A 20,582-nucleotide genomic window follows, 5' to 3' on the forward strand; every position below is an offset into this window, starting at 1 on the left:
CTGATGCGCTCAATTTTAAGTCACTTGTCGCCATGGTAACATTGCACTGCCAAAAGGACACACTCCATGCCTCACAATTGAATGTCAGCGTTCCTTATATGCTGTTGACACAAGACCTTTCAAGGGATACGGCTCTCGATCCAGGGAAGCCATGCAGATGAGACTGGCTCTACAACACGGCCCATGCCTAGGTATTTGCCAACAACCTTTTGCAAGGGACATACTGTATATTTTGCTATGAATGTAAGGCTACAGTCTACTCCATGAATGCCGGAAACTGCCTCTGTACTCAGCAACATTCTCTCATCTCAATCACATGTAATTCTGAGAATCTTACAAAGCAATTCCAGGAAGAGCTGCTCCTTAGATAAGACTATCTTTTCGGTGGGGAGTGCTACACTGACCTGTGCTGTCATTTTGTGACAACTAAAAACAAGGCCTATTGGCATGAGCTGAGATAGAAAGTTTCTTTTTTTGTATTTTAATTATGAAACTTGGACCTGGAACCAGACATTGTCAAGCACAGCAGTGGCAGGGGGTCACAAGTGTGAGAGGCCAACCTTTTAGAAGGATTGTCAGGGAAGCAAAAAAGATCCTTCCTGTTTTAGCACCCCGATGCTCCACTTTCATCCCCTGGCCGTCTTGGAAGAATAGCTTCCAAGACAGCCTTAGGGGGGGAGAGATATGAACTATAAATGTCATGTTCTCGGTCTATGTTAGGTATTTTCTAAATATAGCTTCAATCCAATCAGTTTTGAGATGTGCATCTTTTAATGTATAAACACACTAAAGTAGGATGTCACATCAATAGCTGTAGATTATAGCTCTTATCAAAACTATAGGCCTGGGTCAATGGGTTAAAGTGTACCTATCATTTGGACAGCGCAGCTGGATTTGTTAAAAATCTCCTGCAGGTCCTCTACAAGAGTACCTGCACAAGCAGTGGGCGGACCACCCAGAAGAACCATGATGGAACTGTAATATACTTACAATGCAATCTATGGTGCTTCCGAGAATTCTGTCAGCTTCAGAAGACGACAGGGTACCTGCAATAGTTTTTCAACGTATCCTGCCGTGCTGACCAAAGGATTGGTACGTTTTAAGTAAAGGCGCATTGACCTGTCTGGTAAGTGCAGAATGAAAACATCTAACGGTACAGACTTTACCACATTACTTTCATACACGTCATTGTTAACAGCAATATCAAATTGATGCAACATACTTTTCTTTTCCTTCTTTTCTTTCTCTTCTTCATTTTCTCCAGCCCCAAGTAAAGTGAATATAATTCCAGTTTGAGAATTGACTCCAATTGCAGTGACAACCATTTTTCCAGATCCTTCCATAACATGTGTACCTTTAAAACGGGAAAGAAAAAAATCATAGATTCAGGTTACTAGTGCTTTTTTTCCCCAAAAAAATCTAGAGAATTGTAGTAGTGTGAACTTGTTGCTCCTTTATGAACACTAGTATACTAGTGACACCCTCCACCGTATGAGAGAAATCTTTCACAAAAACCACAAATATTGTCACAAAAACACGAATAGTGGTACTTCACTCAGAAGAGAGTGGGAACTCACCAAGATCTTCTACTTGAAAGGAAGCCAGACACTTTCCTTGGTGAAGTGAGAACCGACCCCAGTACCTTATTGCTGCCCTGCACAGTTCAACGCTGTGCCAGACAGTCTTTGGTGGGGTGACAATTAAAAAAAAAAAAATTTCTTTAATCGCTGCTCCTGGCAACTTGACATTGAGGGAGAGCTGCATGTAGTCACACTGCCTACATTTTCTTCCTAGCCACTCACACTTGATTGCCAGCCTGAGCGCTGGGAAATAAATGCAAAGCCGAGCACTCAGGCTGTCAATCAAGTATGAGTGGCTGGGAGGAAAGGGAAGGCAGCATGACTACATGCCGCTGCGGCTCTGCCCCTGCCCCAATGCCTAGTTACTGAGTGCTGGGAACAACGATTAAAGTGTTTTTCCTTTAAGCCAACCCACTGAAGACCCTGGCACAGCTGTGTACAGCAGCTATCAGGTACTGAGGCCAGTTCACACTCCACCAGGGCTCCTTTAAAAAAAAACTGCTGTTTATTCCAGAGAAGTACAAACAAACAAAACACGGAGGTGTAGCAAACTGGTTTAAATCACTGTAGGCCACTACTCCAGCTATGTTTTGTTTGTTTGTACTTCTCTGGAATAAACAGCAGTTTTATGAGGAAGATCTTGGTGAGTTGCCACTCTCTTTTACTTGTATGGACTTTGCATGTATCGGATCTTTTACTTGTATGGACTTTGCATGTATCTGATCTGTCAGTGTGCAACACAGACACTGTAAATGTTATTCATGATCTGTGCAGGAAATGCACGAGATGCAGCGCAGAGCCTTGCACCAGTTCAATATTGTCTAAAAGTCAGGGAAAGAAACAGGCCTAAAAGCTTCACCTTTTAAAAAAACAAGCCAATGCCATTTTTGTAGTTAACACTATAATATGGAGACCTGTGTTTTATTAAAAAGTACTGTCAGAAATATTAAATAAAAGGTGATGACCTATCACCTTCCACTTCTATCCTTAATACTAAAAGTGTCCCAGTCACCAAAAACTGTGTATGCAAGCAAGACAGAACAATAGACTTACTGTGGGACTGTCTATTCCAAATGTGTGGTGACATATCAAACGTTTGGTTTTTTAGATGGGCACTGTCATTACAAAATAACATCTGACATGTTATTGATCACAGCAGGTCTTAATGCAAAGAAGCAAACAGATCAAGAGATATAGCCGTGGAAAGATCATGGCAGCATAATAAACTCCCCAGCCTCATAGACTTACATTGAAAAAAATTGATGGAATGCAAGACCAGCTAGGGAGTGCATCACGCTGCTCAGCAGTGAGACCCACTGTGATCAATTCCTTTTGACATGTCAAAAGTTATTTGTATTGACAGGTACTCTTTACATATTACCCTTCTCCTTCAAATTTTAAAACATAGTATTTTAGGGCAAGTATTCAAAAACAGTGTGTACAAATAAAGCATAGTTAGACTGTTTAGGGTGGCGATAAAAGTCATGTCTCTTCATTTGGGGCAAAAATTACAGCCATTCACTTTAACCCACCAGACTCCCACTGATACTGACAATACGGACACAATCACCCTACAATAAATAAAGTAGCATGCCTGCGCAGCCACTGTTCCATTCGCTCTCTCTCTCTGGGGCTCTCTCTCCAGCACTGAACTCAGAAAGCGTTTAGCAGCCCTATCAAGACTGAATGGAGCACAGGCCATGGTGCTTTTGCAAAAGCATTCATTGTGGTGCTATTATCTCTCCATTCTCAGGATCAGTGTAGGTCCCAGCTGCAGAGTCTACCATAAAAAAAAAAAAAAAAAAAAAACAACATCTGCTTAGCTCAACCAAGCCCATGTTTCTTATCCTAACTGAAGATTGGGGAATACACAGTTGAATTCCACTATGCCTATTCTTTCTTTCATAATTTACTGTTGAGGGGAAGCCTTTGTAAACATGCTTGTTATTCTCTTTCCTGTAGATAGAGTGTAACAAGCTCAGATGGAAATACCGCTTTAAAGGGGTGATCCTGGAGATACTGTAACAATTAAACTGGACCATACAGGAAAGGATAACCTACCAGAAAGCAGCAAAGGGTCCTTCTCCAGTGTTTTCTTAACATGATCAGATTCTCCAGTTAACGAACTCTCATCAATTTTAAGGTCATTCCCCTGAATAAGAACACCATCAGCCGGTAAAAGATCGCCTACAATAAAGGAAAGAAGTTAATCACAGGACACACAATAGGTCAGTAATGAGAGACACTAGAAATATCCAATAAAACGGTTACTCACCATATTTAATTTGTGCAATGTCTCCGACAACAATATCAGCCACTGGAATTTGTATCACCTGCCCTCCACGTAGCACAGTAAATTTCTGCTCTTGTTCAATGCGGCTTTGCAGTCCTCTGAACTGCTTTTCTTTGCTCCAGTCATTGAAAGCAGTTACCAACACCACACATACAACGGACACAAGGATAGCACCTCCTTCTATCCAACCTGCTTCACCTTCTTCCTCCTCTATAGCACCAGAGGCTGCCCCACACACTGCAATATAAAAAGTGGTTAAAAGTGACTATACAGAGTGAAGACCAAATGTTTCAGTATCTCAGTGGCTTGTACTTAAAAAGCTCAGTCTAGCAACGCAGCACTGTCTTCATCATGCCACCTGTGTAACAGGTATGTAAAATCTAGGTGCATAAAACACTGTTTTTCCAGGTTCTATACTCCCTGAAATGATCATCAGCACTTAACCATATATCAGTTGTATACACCACCACAGGCAACGCCTAACACTGACTAAAGTATTACAGTCACAATATTGGTATGGTAAGCATGAGTTTAGTGGTTTCTACATAAACATATTTTGCCATTTATAATTTTGAGGTAATTAATAATAACACTTGTATAAAAGAGCTCCTTAAAGCGACTCTGTACCCACAATCTGTCCCCCCAAACCACTTGTCTCCACCCTCCTCATCATTAGGAATGATCCAGGAACATTTACTGCTGTTTGAGCTTTGCACAGGTGTATTAACGATCCAGCCCATGTTCAATATACACACAGGTGGGGAATAGGAAGCAATCTGCCTGGAGCATTCCTAATGATGAGGAGGGTGAGGAGGAGGGAAGGAGAGGGTGTGCCAGCCTAATGCATATACAAATGTAAGCCCCGGCCGTTAGCCACAGCGCTGCCGGATTAAAAGTTGTTATGACAATAACTGCATCCCCTGCCGAACGGACCCCAGGACAGATCTTGGATTAAAAGCAGCTATCTGAAGGTACAAGTGGTTTGGGGGATGGGGGTCAGATTTTGGGTACAGAGTCGCTTTAAGACCCTTAGGGTCCATTTACACAGAAAGATTATCTGCCAAAGATTTGAAGCCAAAACCAGGAATGGATTTGAAAAGAGGAGAAATCTCTGTCTCTAATCTCTGTGTATAGTCTGTTTCTGTGCGGCCGATGGCTGATGAATGCGTACAAAAAAAAACGACAACTTCATACATACCTGTCCACGCTCCCCAGTGTTCTTGTAGCTCCTGCCTGCTGGAACTTCTGAGACGGTAACTGAAGTGACAGGCTGCTCAGCCAATCACTGGCCGCTGCGCTGTCCCATCTCAGCCAGTGATTGGCTAAGCGGCCTGTCACTTCAGAGTCTGCTAAGAAGTTCCAGCAGTGGCTGCAGGCAGAAGCTAGAACAACTCTGGAAGCATGGACAAGTATGTTATAAAGTTTATTATTTTACACAAAGCGTAACGGTCATTTTTTTTTTAATTGCAGAAATCAGTAGTATAAGCGATTTTAAGAAACTCTGTAATAGGTTTTATCAGCCAAAAAAGCCTCCTTCTGTACTCAAGAAGCAATTTCCCAGCCTCCCCCCCCCCGACTTCTTATCTGTGCATTATCAGGCAAACACGTCTTCATTACAGAGAAGCCAGTGAAGACGGGCTCTGCTCTCTCCATTCTATCCTTATGGAGGGGGGAGGGGCTGAGGGAGATGAGGGAGCAGGAAGAGGTGACATGAAGGTCAGCTGTTTGTAGACTTTCTGGGCACCTAAAACGCAGGATTCTGGGGTCAGAAAGGTCAGTGCTTATCTGTGAACTTACTGAGAGAAGATTGCAGGGTGTTGTGCTGTGCAGGACTGCTCCGTGCTCAGTCACTCCTAACAGCCCCTCCCCTCTCCATAGCCACATAATGCACACAGAAATCCTGCTTCTTCTGAAGTGAGGGGGGAGGCTGGGAGATTGCTTTTTCAGTCCAGAAGGAAACTCTTTTGGTTTATAAAACCTATTACAGAATTTCTTAAAATCGCTTGTACTGTTGATATTTAAGGTTTAAAAAAAAAAATGACCTTGAAATGACAGTTACGCTTTAAGGCAAGGGATGCACAGACATTGCTAACTATATCCATGTAGCCCTTGCTGCACAATCATCATGCTGTGTAATAGGCTCAGTGAGCGAGCGACGATCTAGCAGGTCGGCCCTCACTCATCTGGAATATCGGGCTGTGTAATACAACTCTTCGTTGCATCACTGAAAATTGTTTGCTTACAACTTTGCAACAGTTTCAATCTTACAATGACAGTGTCCCCAAAAGTAATAGTTATTCAAAGGGACCACATTATACTGCCTAGACTTCAACATTTTTACATTACATGCTGCACATTATGGGAGCAGCCACCTTGTCTAAGATGCTGTTAAAGGATCACTGCCATTATGCATCGCAATGTGCTTTTCATAGTTCAGAGTGGAGACACACAACTGACACTGGGAGATCGTGCTACTGGATCAACTGTCTCACAGCCAGCAGGTTCTGAGCATATATTCTGATTAATAGATATCGTGCACAGAACACAGAATGCAACACAGCTGCCTCAGCAACCCAAACGCCTTTACGCCAAACTTTAGAGCACGAGGCAATGCACAATAGCAGTGACCCTTTAACAGTATTTAGAGATCTGTATAGAGCAGCCACATGAACCACAATAACCTGTTGTCTGGAGCAGAGTCATTGACTTCTCTGGCAGTGCGAATTGAGGGGGAGAAAAGGAGCTGTGACCATCACCTACTATGAATGGTGTCAACGTGTTTTATCTGTATAAAGGTTCTACCTGTCATTGTAATCCTGCTTGTGCTACTAAAAGAAGAAAATGCCTACAGAGCAGAAACTGTGAACTTCCGGGCAAGGAAACAGCTAAGTGCGTGCTCTAGCCTACAATAATTAAGAGTGACTGTGTGTGTGTGTGTGTGACCATCCTTTGTCTACAAACTGTGATCATTGGAGCTATGTTTTATGCTGGTTTCCCACAGAGCATTATTTATGGCAAAGCCTTAGTTAAAGAGTCTGCCTCCTCCAAAAGACAAACTTAGGCTGGGTTCACACTGAAGTTTTTCTCTCACCCACATATCCGTTTAGCTGTTCAATTTTTAAAACAACAAACGAAATCTGACGTATCCATCCAACACCCCATTCATTTCTATGTATTTTGTGCATTGTGTATTGTGCTCAGTTTGTCATATTTTTGCTCCGCTTGCATGTATTCAGTCAGGGTTTCATTTTTGTGAACGGAAGGAAAAATCCTGCATGCAGCTTTTTTCCTCCATTAGAAAAAACGGAACACGAACGGAAAGTGCACTTTCGTTTTTTTTTTTCTTTTTTTTTTTTACACATTATAGTCAATTAGGATGGATCTAAACTGAAGGTATTTCCGTGTACATCCGTTTGCAAGTTAATTTTTCATCAGTTATTTCACTAAGCATGCGCAGAAGTAGTGAGAAACCAAAGAAAAAAATAAACTAATCTGAAAACGGATGCCGACTGATGCAAACTGATGGATAAAATTCAGTTTTTTAAAGCCAAAATGCAAACGGACAATGAAAAAAAAAAAAGAACAGTTTGCAATCAGTTTGCTCATCAGTTTTTTTCTTATGCACTCAATTAATATGGACGGATTCGTTAGCAAATAAGAAAAACGTTAGTGTGAACCCAGCCTTACAGTAATCAATAAATTGTTCAAAAGACGCACAATTTAGAATTTGTAATTTTTATGCTTCTATTCTTTCATTTCCCCTGTTATATGCATAGCCTGCGAGTGCGTAGAGAAGACTACGAAGCTCTGCAACATAATGGAGAGGACTACTCATGTGTTTACACAGAGATTTATCTAACAGATTTTTGAAGCCAAAGCCAGGAACAGCCTATAAACAGAGAACAGGTCATAAAGGAGAGTTTGAGATTTCTCCCCTTCTCAAATCCATTCCTGGCTTTGGCTTCAATAATCTGTCAGATAAATCTCTCTGTGTAAACACACCATAAGTCTCTGGCGTTTGTGCGCTTCTAGCAGGGAATGTAAGCGAGCAGAAAGACTTGGAATCAGCATCTTCTAATCTATTTACATACTAAATGATAAACTACCGCATCTGTAGAATAAATCTATGTTTTATCATCTCTTACAAAAATGGCTACAGGTTTTATCAAGTAGATTAAAAATCAGCAAGAAATGTGTGCCAATTTAAATATAGCAACCAATTCTTTCAACTTGCAGTACTAATTCTAGTAGATTTATCTATTTCACCAGACGTACTGTAATTTCCATGTCAGATTAACCTACCGCTGAGAGCATTATAACAGCATCCTTACATATTTATCAAGCACAATTCAGTTTCCATTATATTAATACTCACATTCATTATTTCCACCAGGGGGACGGTAAAAAGAAAGGCCTAGAGATATTATGGCTGCTATTTCTAATATAATTAATGTTACATCCTGTAGTGCTTCCCATACTAACTGAAGAAATGTTTTTGGCTTTTTAGGAGGTATGAGATTCTTTCCAAATACTTCTTGCCTCCATTCAAGGTCTGCTGGATTTCCACTCAAACCTATGCAAAAAGTGAAAAATAAACAGACATGTTAAAATGATAGGGCACAATTTGCTTTAAGTATATAGCTACCAAAAAATCTTGTAATAATGAATTAGTATTAAGCAGTGACCACGGTTTAAACTGTATGTCCTGCTGTTTATTTCCAGGGATGCCACAAAACCACATAAAGCCTTTTTATGATTTTTTTTTTTTTATCACTATAAAACCCAGTTCTTTAGGTGGAAATTATAATTAGAGAGTAATAGAATAAGCGCCAACATTTTTCTTAGCACTTTACAATATACTGGACACATGTACATATGAACTTAGACGCTGTAGAATACCAAACCAGTTATTAATACTAACACGATGACGGCCCACTCACAAGAGCTTACAATCCGTGGAGATAGGGGAAGACAAGCGATAAGTGCATGATTTGCACAATCGTGCAGCCACCTATTATACTAAATTGTGGGCTGCTCATCTCTTCTTTCACGGAGATGTGTGCAGCCGGTGGCAGGTTATCTTTTAACAGGATAAAAAATAGAAAACAGCTTTATGCTGACCAATGGCTCTGCCATAACCCTGAATGGTGACCCGTGGCTCTGCCCCAACCCTGGATCATTGGTAGAATGGTGCAGGATGATGAGGGAGGTGTAGCTCTGTGGAGAGCTCGGTTGGTGACCGTGATCAAATTATATTCTAAAATGAAAAGGCTCAGTGAGGAAGCAGGGTGACACAGTATAGTCGTATGTCCACATGCACGCAAAGATCAGCGGGGGTATGGTACTGTTAAATAACACTGCATAAGGGTCCATTTACACAGAAAGATTATCTGACAGATTATCTGCCAAAGATTTGCCACAGATGCCACAGTGAGGAATGGATTTGAAAAAAGGAGAAATCTCAGGCTTTCCTTATGACCTGATCTCTGATTATAGTGCGTTCCTGGCTTTGGCTTCAAATCTTTGGCAGATAATCTTTCTGTGTAAATGGACGCTTAGGGACCTATTCCACAGAGCGATAATCGGCCGATTATCGCTCGATGGAATAGAGAAAACGATCAGCCAATGATAGTGTCATCAGCTAATCCTTTATTTAGGCCCAAACCTAAAATTATCGGTCACCCACCGATGCGTGGAATAGCGGTGTGCGGCGGGTGACCGACGATTCAAGCAGCATACATTACCTAGCAGGGCTTTCTCCTCCGCTCCGTCTTCATCCCGATCCCGCTCGCAGCAGCAGCTTCGGTGCCGCCTGACTGAGCTGTCAGTCCACTCAGCCAATCACAGGCCAGGACCGCCGCGGCCAGTGATTGGCTGAGCAGCCAGGCGGCACCGAAGCTGCTGCGATCTAACAGATCGGCGCTCATTTACATTATTGATCGGCCCGTGGAATAGGGCGCTTAGTTGCCTTCTTACCCCACCAGTCCCTCATCTTTGTGTGCAGCAGATCGGAGCACCTTTCTATAGAAGGTGTCCTGTGGAGGGGCATGTGACATACACCCTTTTCCTGAAAACAAAGAATAGCCCAGCTCCTGTCACTTGGTTAGAAGAGAACTCTTTCAGGGGTTTAATGACAGCAGTGAGAGCTGTTTTGACAACCGCTCCATTTTATAACGCACTGTAATAGCCCCTCCCCCATCTAAAACTCCCTTTGAGCTGTTCTTTAACAAGACCTCAAAAATCAGTCTGCATCTCATGTACACTATATATATATATATATATATATATATATATGGACTTATGTCTATAGCTTGATGACAAGCCAACCGCTGTAATTTGCAAGCCCCTTTAACAGTAAGCCTCTTTGTTCACTGCAATTTTAGGTGGTTGTCTCAGTGTTGTCCAGAAGGGCTCTAAAAGGGAAGGGAACTAAAAAGGTCACAAAAAAATTTTGAAGATGCAGGCTGTTCTTCAGGGCGGTTTCACCAACTGTGGTTTTTTCTAAAAGTAACATTTTGAACACGTGCAGCCCCTCCAAACCACAGAAAGGAATTACCCAGAAGTGGCACGTGAATTCTCAGTTCTTCAAAAAACATTCATTTCTGTGCGGAAGAGGCTTTTAGCCTTTATGATGAATTACAATAAACTATTAAATGAAAACTTCTCCATTGGTGAATCATCTAGATATAGTGGCTAAGGTAACAAGTTTTAGTCAAAATTTCCAATGTTAAAATTAGAACATGTTCAACTTGGTAAATGAAAGCATCTGTGTGTGAGGGTCGATGAACGGTGACCCATACGACTTGCTAGAGAGGCACTAGTTTCTGCTGGATGTTAGACTGGGGATGTGCTGTTTACTAGATGGCTTTCCTTATTTATAAATTACTGCAATATTGGGTATGTTTGATAGCTTGACGACTGCTGGGCTGCATTACCAAAATATACTGATTGTCTCATTATTATTCACCACACGATTCCCTGCTCTGTAATATATAACAGGTTTACCTACTTAGTATTTATCAGGGTATGTTTATTTACTGCTGCCCAGCCATTTTACTCAATGCCAATGTTAGTACATGAGCTGCAATGTGAGAAGGACTCCTGTGTATTGCGGAGTAAGAGGAGGCTGCTGGCAACAGCAGGAACACAGGTAAAATCAGTCACAGCTATCAGTGTAATATACCTGCTGCAGACTAGCCGTGTATGTAGTAAGATTAAAGGGGTTATCCAGCGCTACAAAAACATGGCCACTTTTGCGCCACTCTTGGCTCCTGATTGGGTGGAGTTTAAACTCAGTTCCATGAACTAAAGACAAGAGTGGGGGAAAAGTGGCCATAGTAACATACATAGTAAATAAGGTTGAAAGAAGACAAGAGTCCATCAAGTTCAACCTAGGGAAACCCTACTGTGTTGATCCAGGGAAGGCAAAAACCCCTATGAGGCAGATGACAATTGCCCCACCACAGGGAGAAACTCCCTCCCAACTCCAATGGCAACCAGAATAATCCCTGGATCAGCGTATCACCGGAAATCTAATGCCCATAACTTGCAATATTATATTGTTCAAGAAAAGCATCCAGGCCTCCCTTGAACTTATTTAATGAATCGGCCATGACAACATCATGTGGCAGAGAGTTCCACAGTCTTTCAGCTCGTACAATAAAGAACCCGCGTCAATGCTGATGATGAAATCTTCTTTCCTCTAGACATAGAGGATGCCCCCTTGTCATGGTTACAGACCTAGGAGTAAAAAGACCACTGCAAAGATCTCTGAACTGTCCATTCATATATTTGTACATTGTGATCAGATCGCCCCTAAGACCTCTTTTTTCTAGTGTAAATAACCCCAAGCTTGATAACCTGTCCTGGTACTGTAACCCACCCATTCCCTTAATGACCTTTGTTGCCCTCCTCTGCACCCGCTCTAGTTCAGCTGTGTCCTTCTTATATATCGGTGCCCAAAACTGTACACAGTATTCCATGTGTGGTCTGACTAGTGATTTATAAAGAGGCAAAACTGCATCCCATTATTTTATTAGCCTTGGCAGCTGCTGCCTGGCACTGATCACTAAAGTTGGAGTTTACTGTCCACCAATACCCCCAGGTCCTTTTCAGAAGTAGTTTTACCCAGTGTTTTATTATTTAGCACCTTACTGTACTTATTATTTCTATGGCCCAAGTGCCATGTTTTTGTAGCGCTGGATAACCCAGTTAACCCATTACAAGCAAATGTAGTCCTCTTTCAGTCAGACTGCTGAGCAAAGGAAGTATTATTACTAGTGATGAGTGAACATGTTTGTAAATGTTGGTATGTTCGTACGAACATGCTGCTACTTGTTTGTGTTCGCCGATCATGAACAATTTGTTCGATGATCGGAATGGTTATAACTATCATTTTAGAACATACGAATGTATGCAACTGCGTAAGTTTCCTCCCACTAATTTGAAAGAGCCAATGAACATGTGGGAAGGAAGAGCACATCAGGTGCCAGAGATTGCAGAGTGTAACTAGATTTGCATTTCCAGGGAAATACATAGTGCTTGAAAAGAGCACCCCTTTACCAGTGACTTCCAGAGCGCTACTTTACCAATGACTTCCTTTTAAGAAAAACTTTAATCCTGGGTGCCGTCTCTAAGAGCGACTTGGGTCGCATCCCTTTAAGAGCAACATGGGTCCCTTTAGGAGCAACCTGGGTCGCTTTAAGAGCGACCTGGGTCCCTTCGCTCTTAAAGGGACCCAGGTCGCTCTTAAAGGGACCCAGGTCGCTCTTAAAGGGACCCAGGTCGCTCTTAAAGGGACCCAGGTCGCTCTTAAAGGGACCCAGGTCGCTCTTAAAGGGACCCAGGTCGCTCTTAAAGGGACCCAGGTCGCTCTTAAAGGGACCCAGGTCGCTCCTAAAGGGACCCAGGTCGCTCCTAAAGGGACCCAGGTCGCTCCTAAAGGGACCCAGGTCGCTCCTAAAGGGACCCAGGTCGCTCTTAAAAGTGACATATTTCGCTATTAAAGGGACTCAGATTGCACTTAAAGGGACCCATTTTGCTCTCAAAGGGACATATTTCGCTCTTAAAGGGACCCAGGTCGCTCTTAAAGGGACCAATTTCATGCTTAAAGGGATATATTTTGCTCTTAAAAGGGACCCATTTCGCTTTTAAAGGGACCCAGGACGCTCTTTAAGGGATCCAGGTCGCTCTTAAAAGGGACCCATTTCGCTCTTAAAGGGACCAATTTCACGCTTAAAGTGATATATTTTGCTCTTAAAGGGACCCAGGTCGCTCTTAAATTGACATATTTCGCTCTTAAAAGGGACATATTTTGCTCTTCAAGGGACCCAGGTCGCTCTTAAAGGGACCCAGGTCGCTCTTAAAAGGAACCAATTTCACTCTTAAAGGAACCAATTTCACAGTTAAAGGGACATATTTTGCTCTTAAAGGGACCCAGGTGGCTCTTAAAGGGACCCGGGTCGCTATTAAAAGGACCCAGGTTGCTCTAGCGACATGTGTCTCTTTAAGAGCGACATGGGTCCCATACCTTTTGGAGTGACTTGGGTCCCTTTAAGAGCAACATGCGTCCTGTCCCTTTAAGAGCAACTTGGGTCCCGTCAGTTTAAGAGCGACTTGGATCCCTTTAAGAGCTACATGGGACCCTTTAAGAGTGACTTGGGTCCCGTCCTTTTAAGAGCGACTTGGGTCCCTTTAAGAGCGACATGGCTCCCGTCCCTTTAAGAGCGACTTGGGCCCCTTTAAGAGCGAGTTGCGTTCCTTTAAGAGCGATCTGGGTACTTATAATGGTAAAGATCATTGCTCGGTTACCATGACAATCTTCCTCATGTCAGTGAGACAAAATCATTAAGGACCTTCCATATATTACATCTTCTATTGGCCAATAGTGGACATGTGACTGTGGATGGTGTGATACATTGCCTGACAAAACCTTAGAGTTCCTATTGGCTGCTATTTTTCAGCTATTTGCATATGTGCTGTGATTGGCTGTTAGCGGTTAGAGTGTAGCCATTATTTGCAATGAGCCATTATTTTCTATGGGAAATTTGGGGTCGTTTAACGTAAATTTCTTAAAAACGACAAATCCGATCGAAACGAAAAATAGATAGCACACCACACACCGCCGAGGGCTTCAAAACGCAGTTTGAATGGAGTGTGTGCGCAAAGCGGTTCGAGCTGTATTACGCGCAGAAAAATGGCTGGAAGAAGAAACGGAAGAAGAAGAATACGGATTACAATATAGTGCTTTTCAAGAACTATAATTAATATACACAGTAGTATATAAGTCATTGCGTATATACGTACTGGTAAATAAAAGATACACTAATGCTATGTAATTGCTTCGCTATTACATATTTTATGCTTTGCATCTGATAATCTGTAAGCATTTGTGCAATGTTTGGCAGATACGAACTAATCACAATGATTTTTTTTTTCTTCATGTTCACAATCCAAACCAATCAGTATGTTTGCTCATCACTACTTATTACACAGCTGGTAAGTAATAATCTGTATGAAGCAAAAGATCAGGCTTTTGGCAGGTGGTGATGAAAATGCTCACCTAATTTGTATTTCACTGATTCACTGCCCTTTCAGATCGGTGAATTCATTCACCAGGGTTGGGATTCACTTTTAAGGGTGCGTTCACACGTACAGGATCCGCAGATTTGATGCAGTGTTCAGTTATATAATTACATTGATATCTGCACCATCAAATCTGCTGTGGATCCTGTACCTGTAACGCACCCTAAATCTAAGAAAAATAGGCGAATCGATCCTCCCATAAATAGGCAAACTTATTTACTCACCCAAGATCCTGGCCAGATCAGAATACAATTTTGCACTTTGCACAATTTTGCCATTCAGATACTATATAGGCTCTTCAAAAAGAATATCACCCAGAGAAAATGATCTCAGTTGTGATCTCTCTATGCTAAAGGCCAGGGCTACGCTGCCACTTTTTGTAGTGCTACAAGGTTGACAGCTGCAATGCACAAAATCACATGCAACTTATTGTGAACTGCAGCTTTAGCTTTGCCGTTAAAATCAATCCTGTAGCGCTACAGGGTAGTGCAGCCCTGGCCAAAACGTAAACCCAGTTCCCTGTAATACTGCAGGAAACCATTAAATTTACAAATCGATAACTCTTTTAGAAAAGTCTTATTTAATCTGTCACTGTTTTCTTTTTTTTCCAGAAAACAAAGGTGTCATCTTTAAGAGGTGTGTACTGTATAAAAAGTCATTGTGTTCCTACAGTCATATAAAGTCTGCCTTCATAAACATTTTTAACAGTAGGCCATCCTAAAGCACCAACTGAATTCCAGCATAGGGCTGTAATGGGATGCCACCACTACAAGTTAGTCTGTGAGGTTTCTTTCCTGCTTCCATAATTCTCTGCCAGCGATATAACTGAGAAGTGGAAACTTTTAGGGTGAGTTCACACCTACAGGATCCGCAGCATATCTGCAGCAGATTTGATGGTGCAGATTCAATGCTGTGTTCAGTTATTTAAATGAAATCTGCTGCGGATCCGCAGCAGAAAATACGCTGCATATCCGGTAAGTGTGAACGTACCCTAAATGATCATAACAGCTTAGTCATGAATGGGAGAGTGCTGAGGTGCGGACTCGGAGTGCATAAGAGTTGCCATCACTCTACTTTTTCAATGACTGCAGAAGCGAGTAATAATGCTGCTCTTTCTGGCAGCCTGATGGAGGAGTCTGGGTTTGGCAGATACCTGGAGGATGCTACCTGCCTGACTGCACCATTTATAAGTTTGGCAGAAGGAGGATAATGCAATGGGGTTGGGCTACACTATTTACATACATACAGAGAAGATAAACCTTGCTGCTTCACCACACAAAGATAGATGTAAGATTCTAACTCTGTTCCAGCATTACTGTGCCCCAGTGCAAGATCTTGTAAAGGGGTACTCCAGCGTGGGGGCACTTTTGCCCTGGGACCGGGGAGGAGGTGGCCGAGGGAAAAAGACGTCCACTCACCTCCTCGGTTCCAGCGGCAGGTCCCGCATCGCGACGCTCCAGTGCCCGGTTCCCGGCCACTTCCAGGTGTCTAACGCGGGCCCGAGGCGTGACGTCTCAGGTCCGCTCAGCCAGTCAGTGAAGGAGGCCCTGCACTTACTACTTCATCAAGGCTCCACTTCATGGATTACATGGTGATGTCACAACCAGACTCCCAGAGCTGTGCGGGCTGTGGCTGCTGGAGAGGATGATGGCAGGGGGACACTGAGCATAACTCTGCCATCATCCTCTCTAGCAGCCACAGTCCGCACAGCTCTGGGAGTCGGCTTGTGACATCACCATTTCATCCAGGAAGTGAAGCCTTGATGCAGTAGTAAGTGCAGGAAAAAAAGCACTTTATGTGCATTTCCCATTAGTGTTTATTGGTAATTTGTCTTACTTTTGGGGGGTAATACAATACTTTAATAAAAATTTTAGCCGGACTTCTCCATTAAACAGTACCTGCCACAAAGAATCCTAGTGCAAATCGGCATGCAGCCATAGACAACACTGGGAGATTGAGTTGCTTTGGATACATCCCATGGAAGGACACATCTACAGCAACTTAATCTGGCGTCAGCTGTGGCTGCATGAAAATTCGCACCAGGATTCATTGTGACAGGCAGCCTTTAATGTAACATTTAGCAGCCAACGTTACTATGGGTAGCAAAGTGGAAGCACTTCAAGACAGCGGTTATCATGCACAAAACACACTCTCTTTTAAAGAGCATATCTGGTATCAAGACCTGATATGACATATGCACGAATATATCTGGCTGCAAACAATGTCAGATAAAACTATGCTAAGTAGCTCAGCTTAACAGGTGAGAGATAAACGATACAAGTTTCTCAATTTCAGAATAGCAGACAATGGTGGAAGGGGTTAAATGAATGAGTTATTTTTAAGACCCATTTCAGAATACTAGTAAAAGCAGCTAAGGGATGGAGGCCGCCCTTAGGCTACGTTCACACAGAGCAAAAGGAGCGGATTACGCAAGGAAATATTTCCGCCTGAAATCAACTGACGCTGAATTCCGAGCAGAATATAAGCAGAATGCAAGCAGAATCCCTGCGTATTCCGCTAGGAAAGTGTTCAGCTCGTAATCAGCTCTTGACAAATTCAGCGCGGAATACTCGAGGAATCCGCGCTGAATCCGCATGCATTCAGCGCTGAAATTCAGCGAGTATTTGGTGAGTAAACTAGACTATACCAGAACATATACTAGAATCCTCCTCCCCCCCCTTTTCCCCATTTCCGCGCTGATTCAGCGAGTAATTTCCGCTTGTATTACGCTTGTATTCCGCGCTGAATCCGCGCTGAAACAGAAAATCAGAGCCCCATTGATTTGTATAGGCTTCCGCTAGCGGAAGAATGAACATGTTCATTCTTCTGGCGGAAAGCGGATTAGTTCAGTGCGGAAATTCCACTGTGTGAACTGCAGAGCAGAATTTCCATTCAACACAATGGAAATTAGCTCTGCACCTATTTTAACGGCTGAAATTTCAGCGCTGATTCAGCGCAGAAATTCAGCTGCTTTTGCTCAGTGGGAACGAGCCCTTATACATAGAACCTAAGTTGCAGGTTTTACTGCACCTTTTAAAGCTAAAACCAAGTGTGGAACATAAGGGTGGATTTTCATATATGCGTTCAGAATGGTGTGGTAATTCTGAAGAGCCTCATATGTATTTTTTTGACTGGTGAGGATCATTTACATACACTTAGAAAAAAAAAATCGTACAATGTGACTAAAGGGCATATTACATAGGCCGATATTTAGGAGCAAGTGACATGTCAGCTTAGTGCTCGCTTGTTCCTTGTTCCCTGCTCGCTGTTGGTGCTGGTGTTATTACACACACAGACAGTGAGCGGGAACCCAAGGGGCTGCCCGGATTACCTTTAGATAGTCTGTGAGGCCCATGGAAGAGAGCAGCCATCTGCCTCTTCTATTACATAGAGCGATGGCTAACAGATTGACGCTCTTGTAGTTTTCTTCAACATGTTGAAAGAAACCAATCAGCCAACATCATGCAATCAGCTGATAGTTGCCTCTTAACACTATTACATCAAGAAAATATCGTCCAACAATCGTCTAAATATGGAAGATAATCGCTTGGTGTAATAGGGCCTTAAAGTGGAACTCCACAATAGAAAAAAACTTGTTTTCTATTAAAAGTACATTAAAAGTTATATAGATTTGTCTATAAATTGTATTACCATATCTGTACGGTTCTGCCACACAAATCCAGGAAGTTAAGAAAAATGGCCTCTGTGCCAATCCACATTGTCTCCTGCTCCCACTGCTCTTCCCCCTTAGGAGACAAATATTCCATGCCTGTGTCTCATATTGTGTGTGTCTGCTGAGTGCCGGATGATGATGCAGACAGGGGGCAGGATGGTCCTCCAATCCCCTGAGTGATTCACCATCTTTGACCGACCAGAAGCAGCTGCTGCAACTTCACTGTGCAAAACTCTGCAGTGAAATTCGGGCTGTGTTCACACATGTTGGAGTTTCATTGCAGTACTGCAGCGTCTTCACAAAAATGATGCAGTAACACAAGTAAATTATGTTAAACAGCAGAGAGGATTAGAGCCGGCACTGCCAATCCCACCTGCACAAAAAATAAGGCATAAACACAATATCCCATGTAAGAGAATATCGGATAAAGTCCTTATTGTGGGGCTCAACCTCAAAGATGAAGAAGATGCTTGATCATAATATGTGCGTGGAGATTAAAAGAAAAAAAATGAAATTAAATTTTAAAAAAAAGTTCAGATTTGAACTTTTGGGCTGGGAATGGGCAGGGTGGAGGACTGATGAACAGCTGAGGGAAAGCATTGCATTCTGGAACCTGTAGTATTGTATACAACTGCTCAACCAGGAAGTACAGAAACAATACAGAACAAAAACCCCCAAAACAAATGTATTTTTGGTAGTTTCAAAACTGGGATAGATAGGTAAGTAATGTTTTTTGCTTCTGCAGAAGTTTTACTTTATCCCCTCTACCTTGAGTTCCCCTTTAACTCCTTTCTGATAAGTACCAGGAGCCTAGTTAACAGCTTTAGAACCGGGCTGGTTTTGGCTTTCAAGAACATTTTTTTTTTTAATCTGGCCTGTCTCACTCTATGCGGTCATATCTACATGACACTAACTTATCTAACCGATTCTGATTGTTTTGCGTGATATGCCGTACTTAAAGCAACTCTTTACCCACAATCTGACCCCCCCCCCCCCAAACCACTTGTGCCTTCAGATAGCTGCTTTTAATCCAAGATCTGTCCTGGGGTCCGTTCGGCAGGGGATGCAGTTATTGTCCTAAAAAGAACTTTCAATCCTGCAGCGCGGTGTCTAACGGCTGGGGCTTACATTTGTATGTGCATTAGGCTGGCACACCCTCTCCGTCCTTCCTCCCCACCCTCCTCATTATTAAGAATGATCCAGGCAGATTGCTTCCTATTCCCCACCTGTGTGCATAATGAACATGGGCTGGATCGTTAAGACACCTGTGCAAAGCTCAAACAGCAGTAAATGTTCCTGGATCATTCCTAATGATGAGGAGGGTGGGGAGGAAGGACGGAGAGGTGGTGCCAGCCTAATGCATATACAAATGTAATGGTGCATTTACACAGACAGATTTATCTGACAGATCTTTGAAGCCAAAACCAGGAACAGACTATAAACAGGGATCAGGTCATAAAGGAAAGGCTGGGATCTATCCGCTCTTTAAATCCATTCCTGGCTTTGGCTTCCAAAATCTGTCAGATAAGTCTTTCTGTGTAAACGCACCATAAGCCCCGGCCGTTAGACACAGCGCTGCAGGATTTAGAGTTGTTTTAAGGAGAATAACTGCATCGCCTGCTGAACGGACCCCAGGACAGATCTTGGGTTAAAAGCAGCTAAGTAAAGGTACAACCGGGGGGTTCATATTGTGGGTACAGAGCCGCTTTAAGGTTAATGGTTAATTTTAGCTGACATGCAAAAAAGTTTTGGTGAAAAATGGCAAAATTAACATTTTTCTTATTTTAAATTTCCTGTGGTCACTGGCGTGTAATAATTTTACTGCCAGTGTTACGCATACAGCAATGCTAAATGTGTACTTTTTGATTTTTTTTCCCCCACATTTATTATTGTATTCAGGGCTTATATATAGATTATGTGTGAAATATTTGCACATTTTACTTTGTTGATCTACACTGCAATGCAATGTGCATGTAATAGGCAAAGCTGATCAGATTCAGCCTTATGGTTCCTTTACACAGAGAGATTTATCTGACAGATTTTTTTTAAACCAAAGCCAGGAACAGACTATAAACAGAACAGGTCATAAGGGAAAGACTGAGACTTCTCTTTTCAAATCTATTACTGGTTTTGGCTTCAAAAATCCATCAGATAAAACCTAACTGGTCTTACTCACCAAGTCTCCCTGAGTATTTTGAGCTGTCTCCCTTTCAAGCTGCCGCCAGCCCAGAGTCACAAGCTTTTCTAAAAGTTGGTCTATATCCAAGATGGTGCCGGCCGGGAAACTATGTTTCCCATCATGCATTGCTGGCTCCGGATTTCATCCCTGCGACGCCCACACAGGCCCCCCCGACCTGCTCACAGATCATTGCTCCAGGCTCCGCTCCACTGGAGGGAGCAGAACCTGGAACTGTGATCTGTGAACAGGGGGGAGGCAGAGGCTGTGCTGCAA

General features: G+C 42.6%; 1 protein-coding gene across 7 annotated transcripts in view; it reads right to left on the reverse strand.

Moving 5' to 3' along the window:
- The window catches only part of ATP2B1 (ATPase plasma membrane Ca2+ transporting 1), a 100,316-nt gene that overhangs the window by 24,605 nt on the left and 55,129 nt on the right, over positions 1-20,582 (reverse strand). For all 7 annotated transcript variants that reach the window (XM_069974188.1, XM_069974200.1, XM_069974191.1 and 4 more), the window contains exons 3-6: positions 8,249-8,446; positions 3,856-4,110; positions 3,642-3,767; positions 1,223-1,354 (exon numbers count right to left, since the gene is read on the reverse strand). In XM_069974188.1, coding sequence (XP_069830289.1) covers positions 1,223-1,354; positions 3,642-3,767; positions 3,856-4,110; positions 8,249-8,446 — 711 coding nt within the window. The remainder of the gene's footprint in view (positions 1-1,222; positions 1,355-3,641; positions 3,768-3,855; positions 4,111-8,248; positions 8,447-20,582) is intronic.

Source organism: Dendropsophus ebraccatus, chromosome 1, assembly GCF_027789765.1.
Source record: "Dendropsophus ebraccatus isolate aDenEbr1 chromosome 1, aDenEbr1.pat, whole genome shotgun sequence".
NCBI classification, from domain to species: Eukaryota; Metazoa; Chordata; class Amphibia; order Anura; family Hylidae; genus Dendropsophus; species Dendropsophus ebraccatus.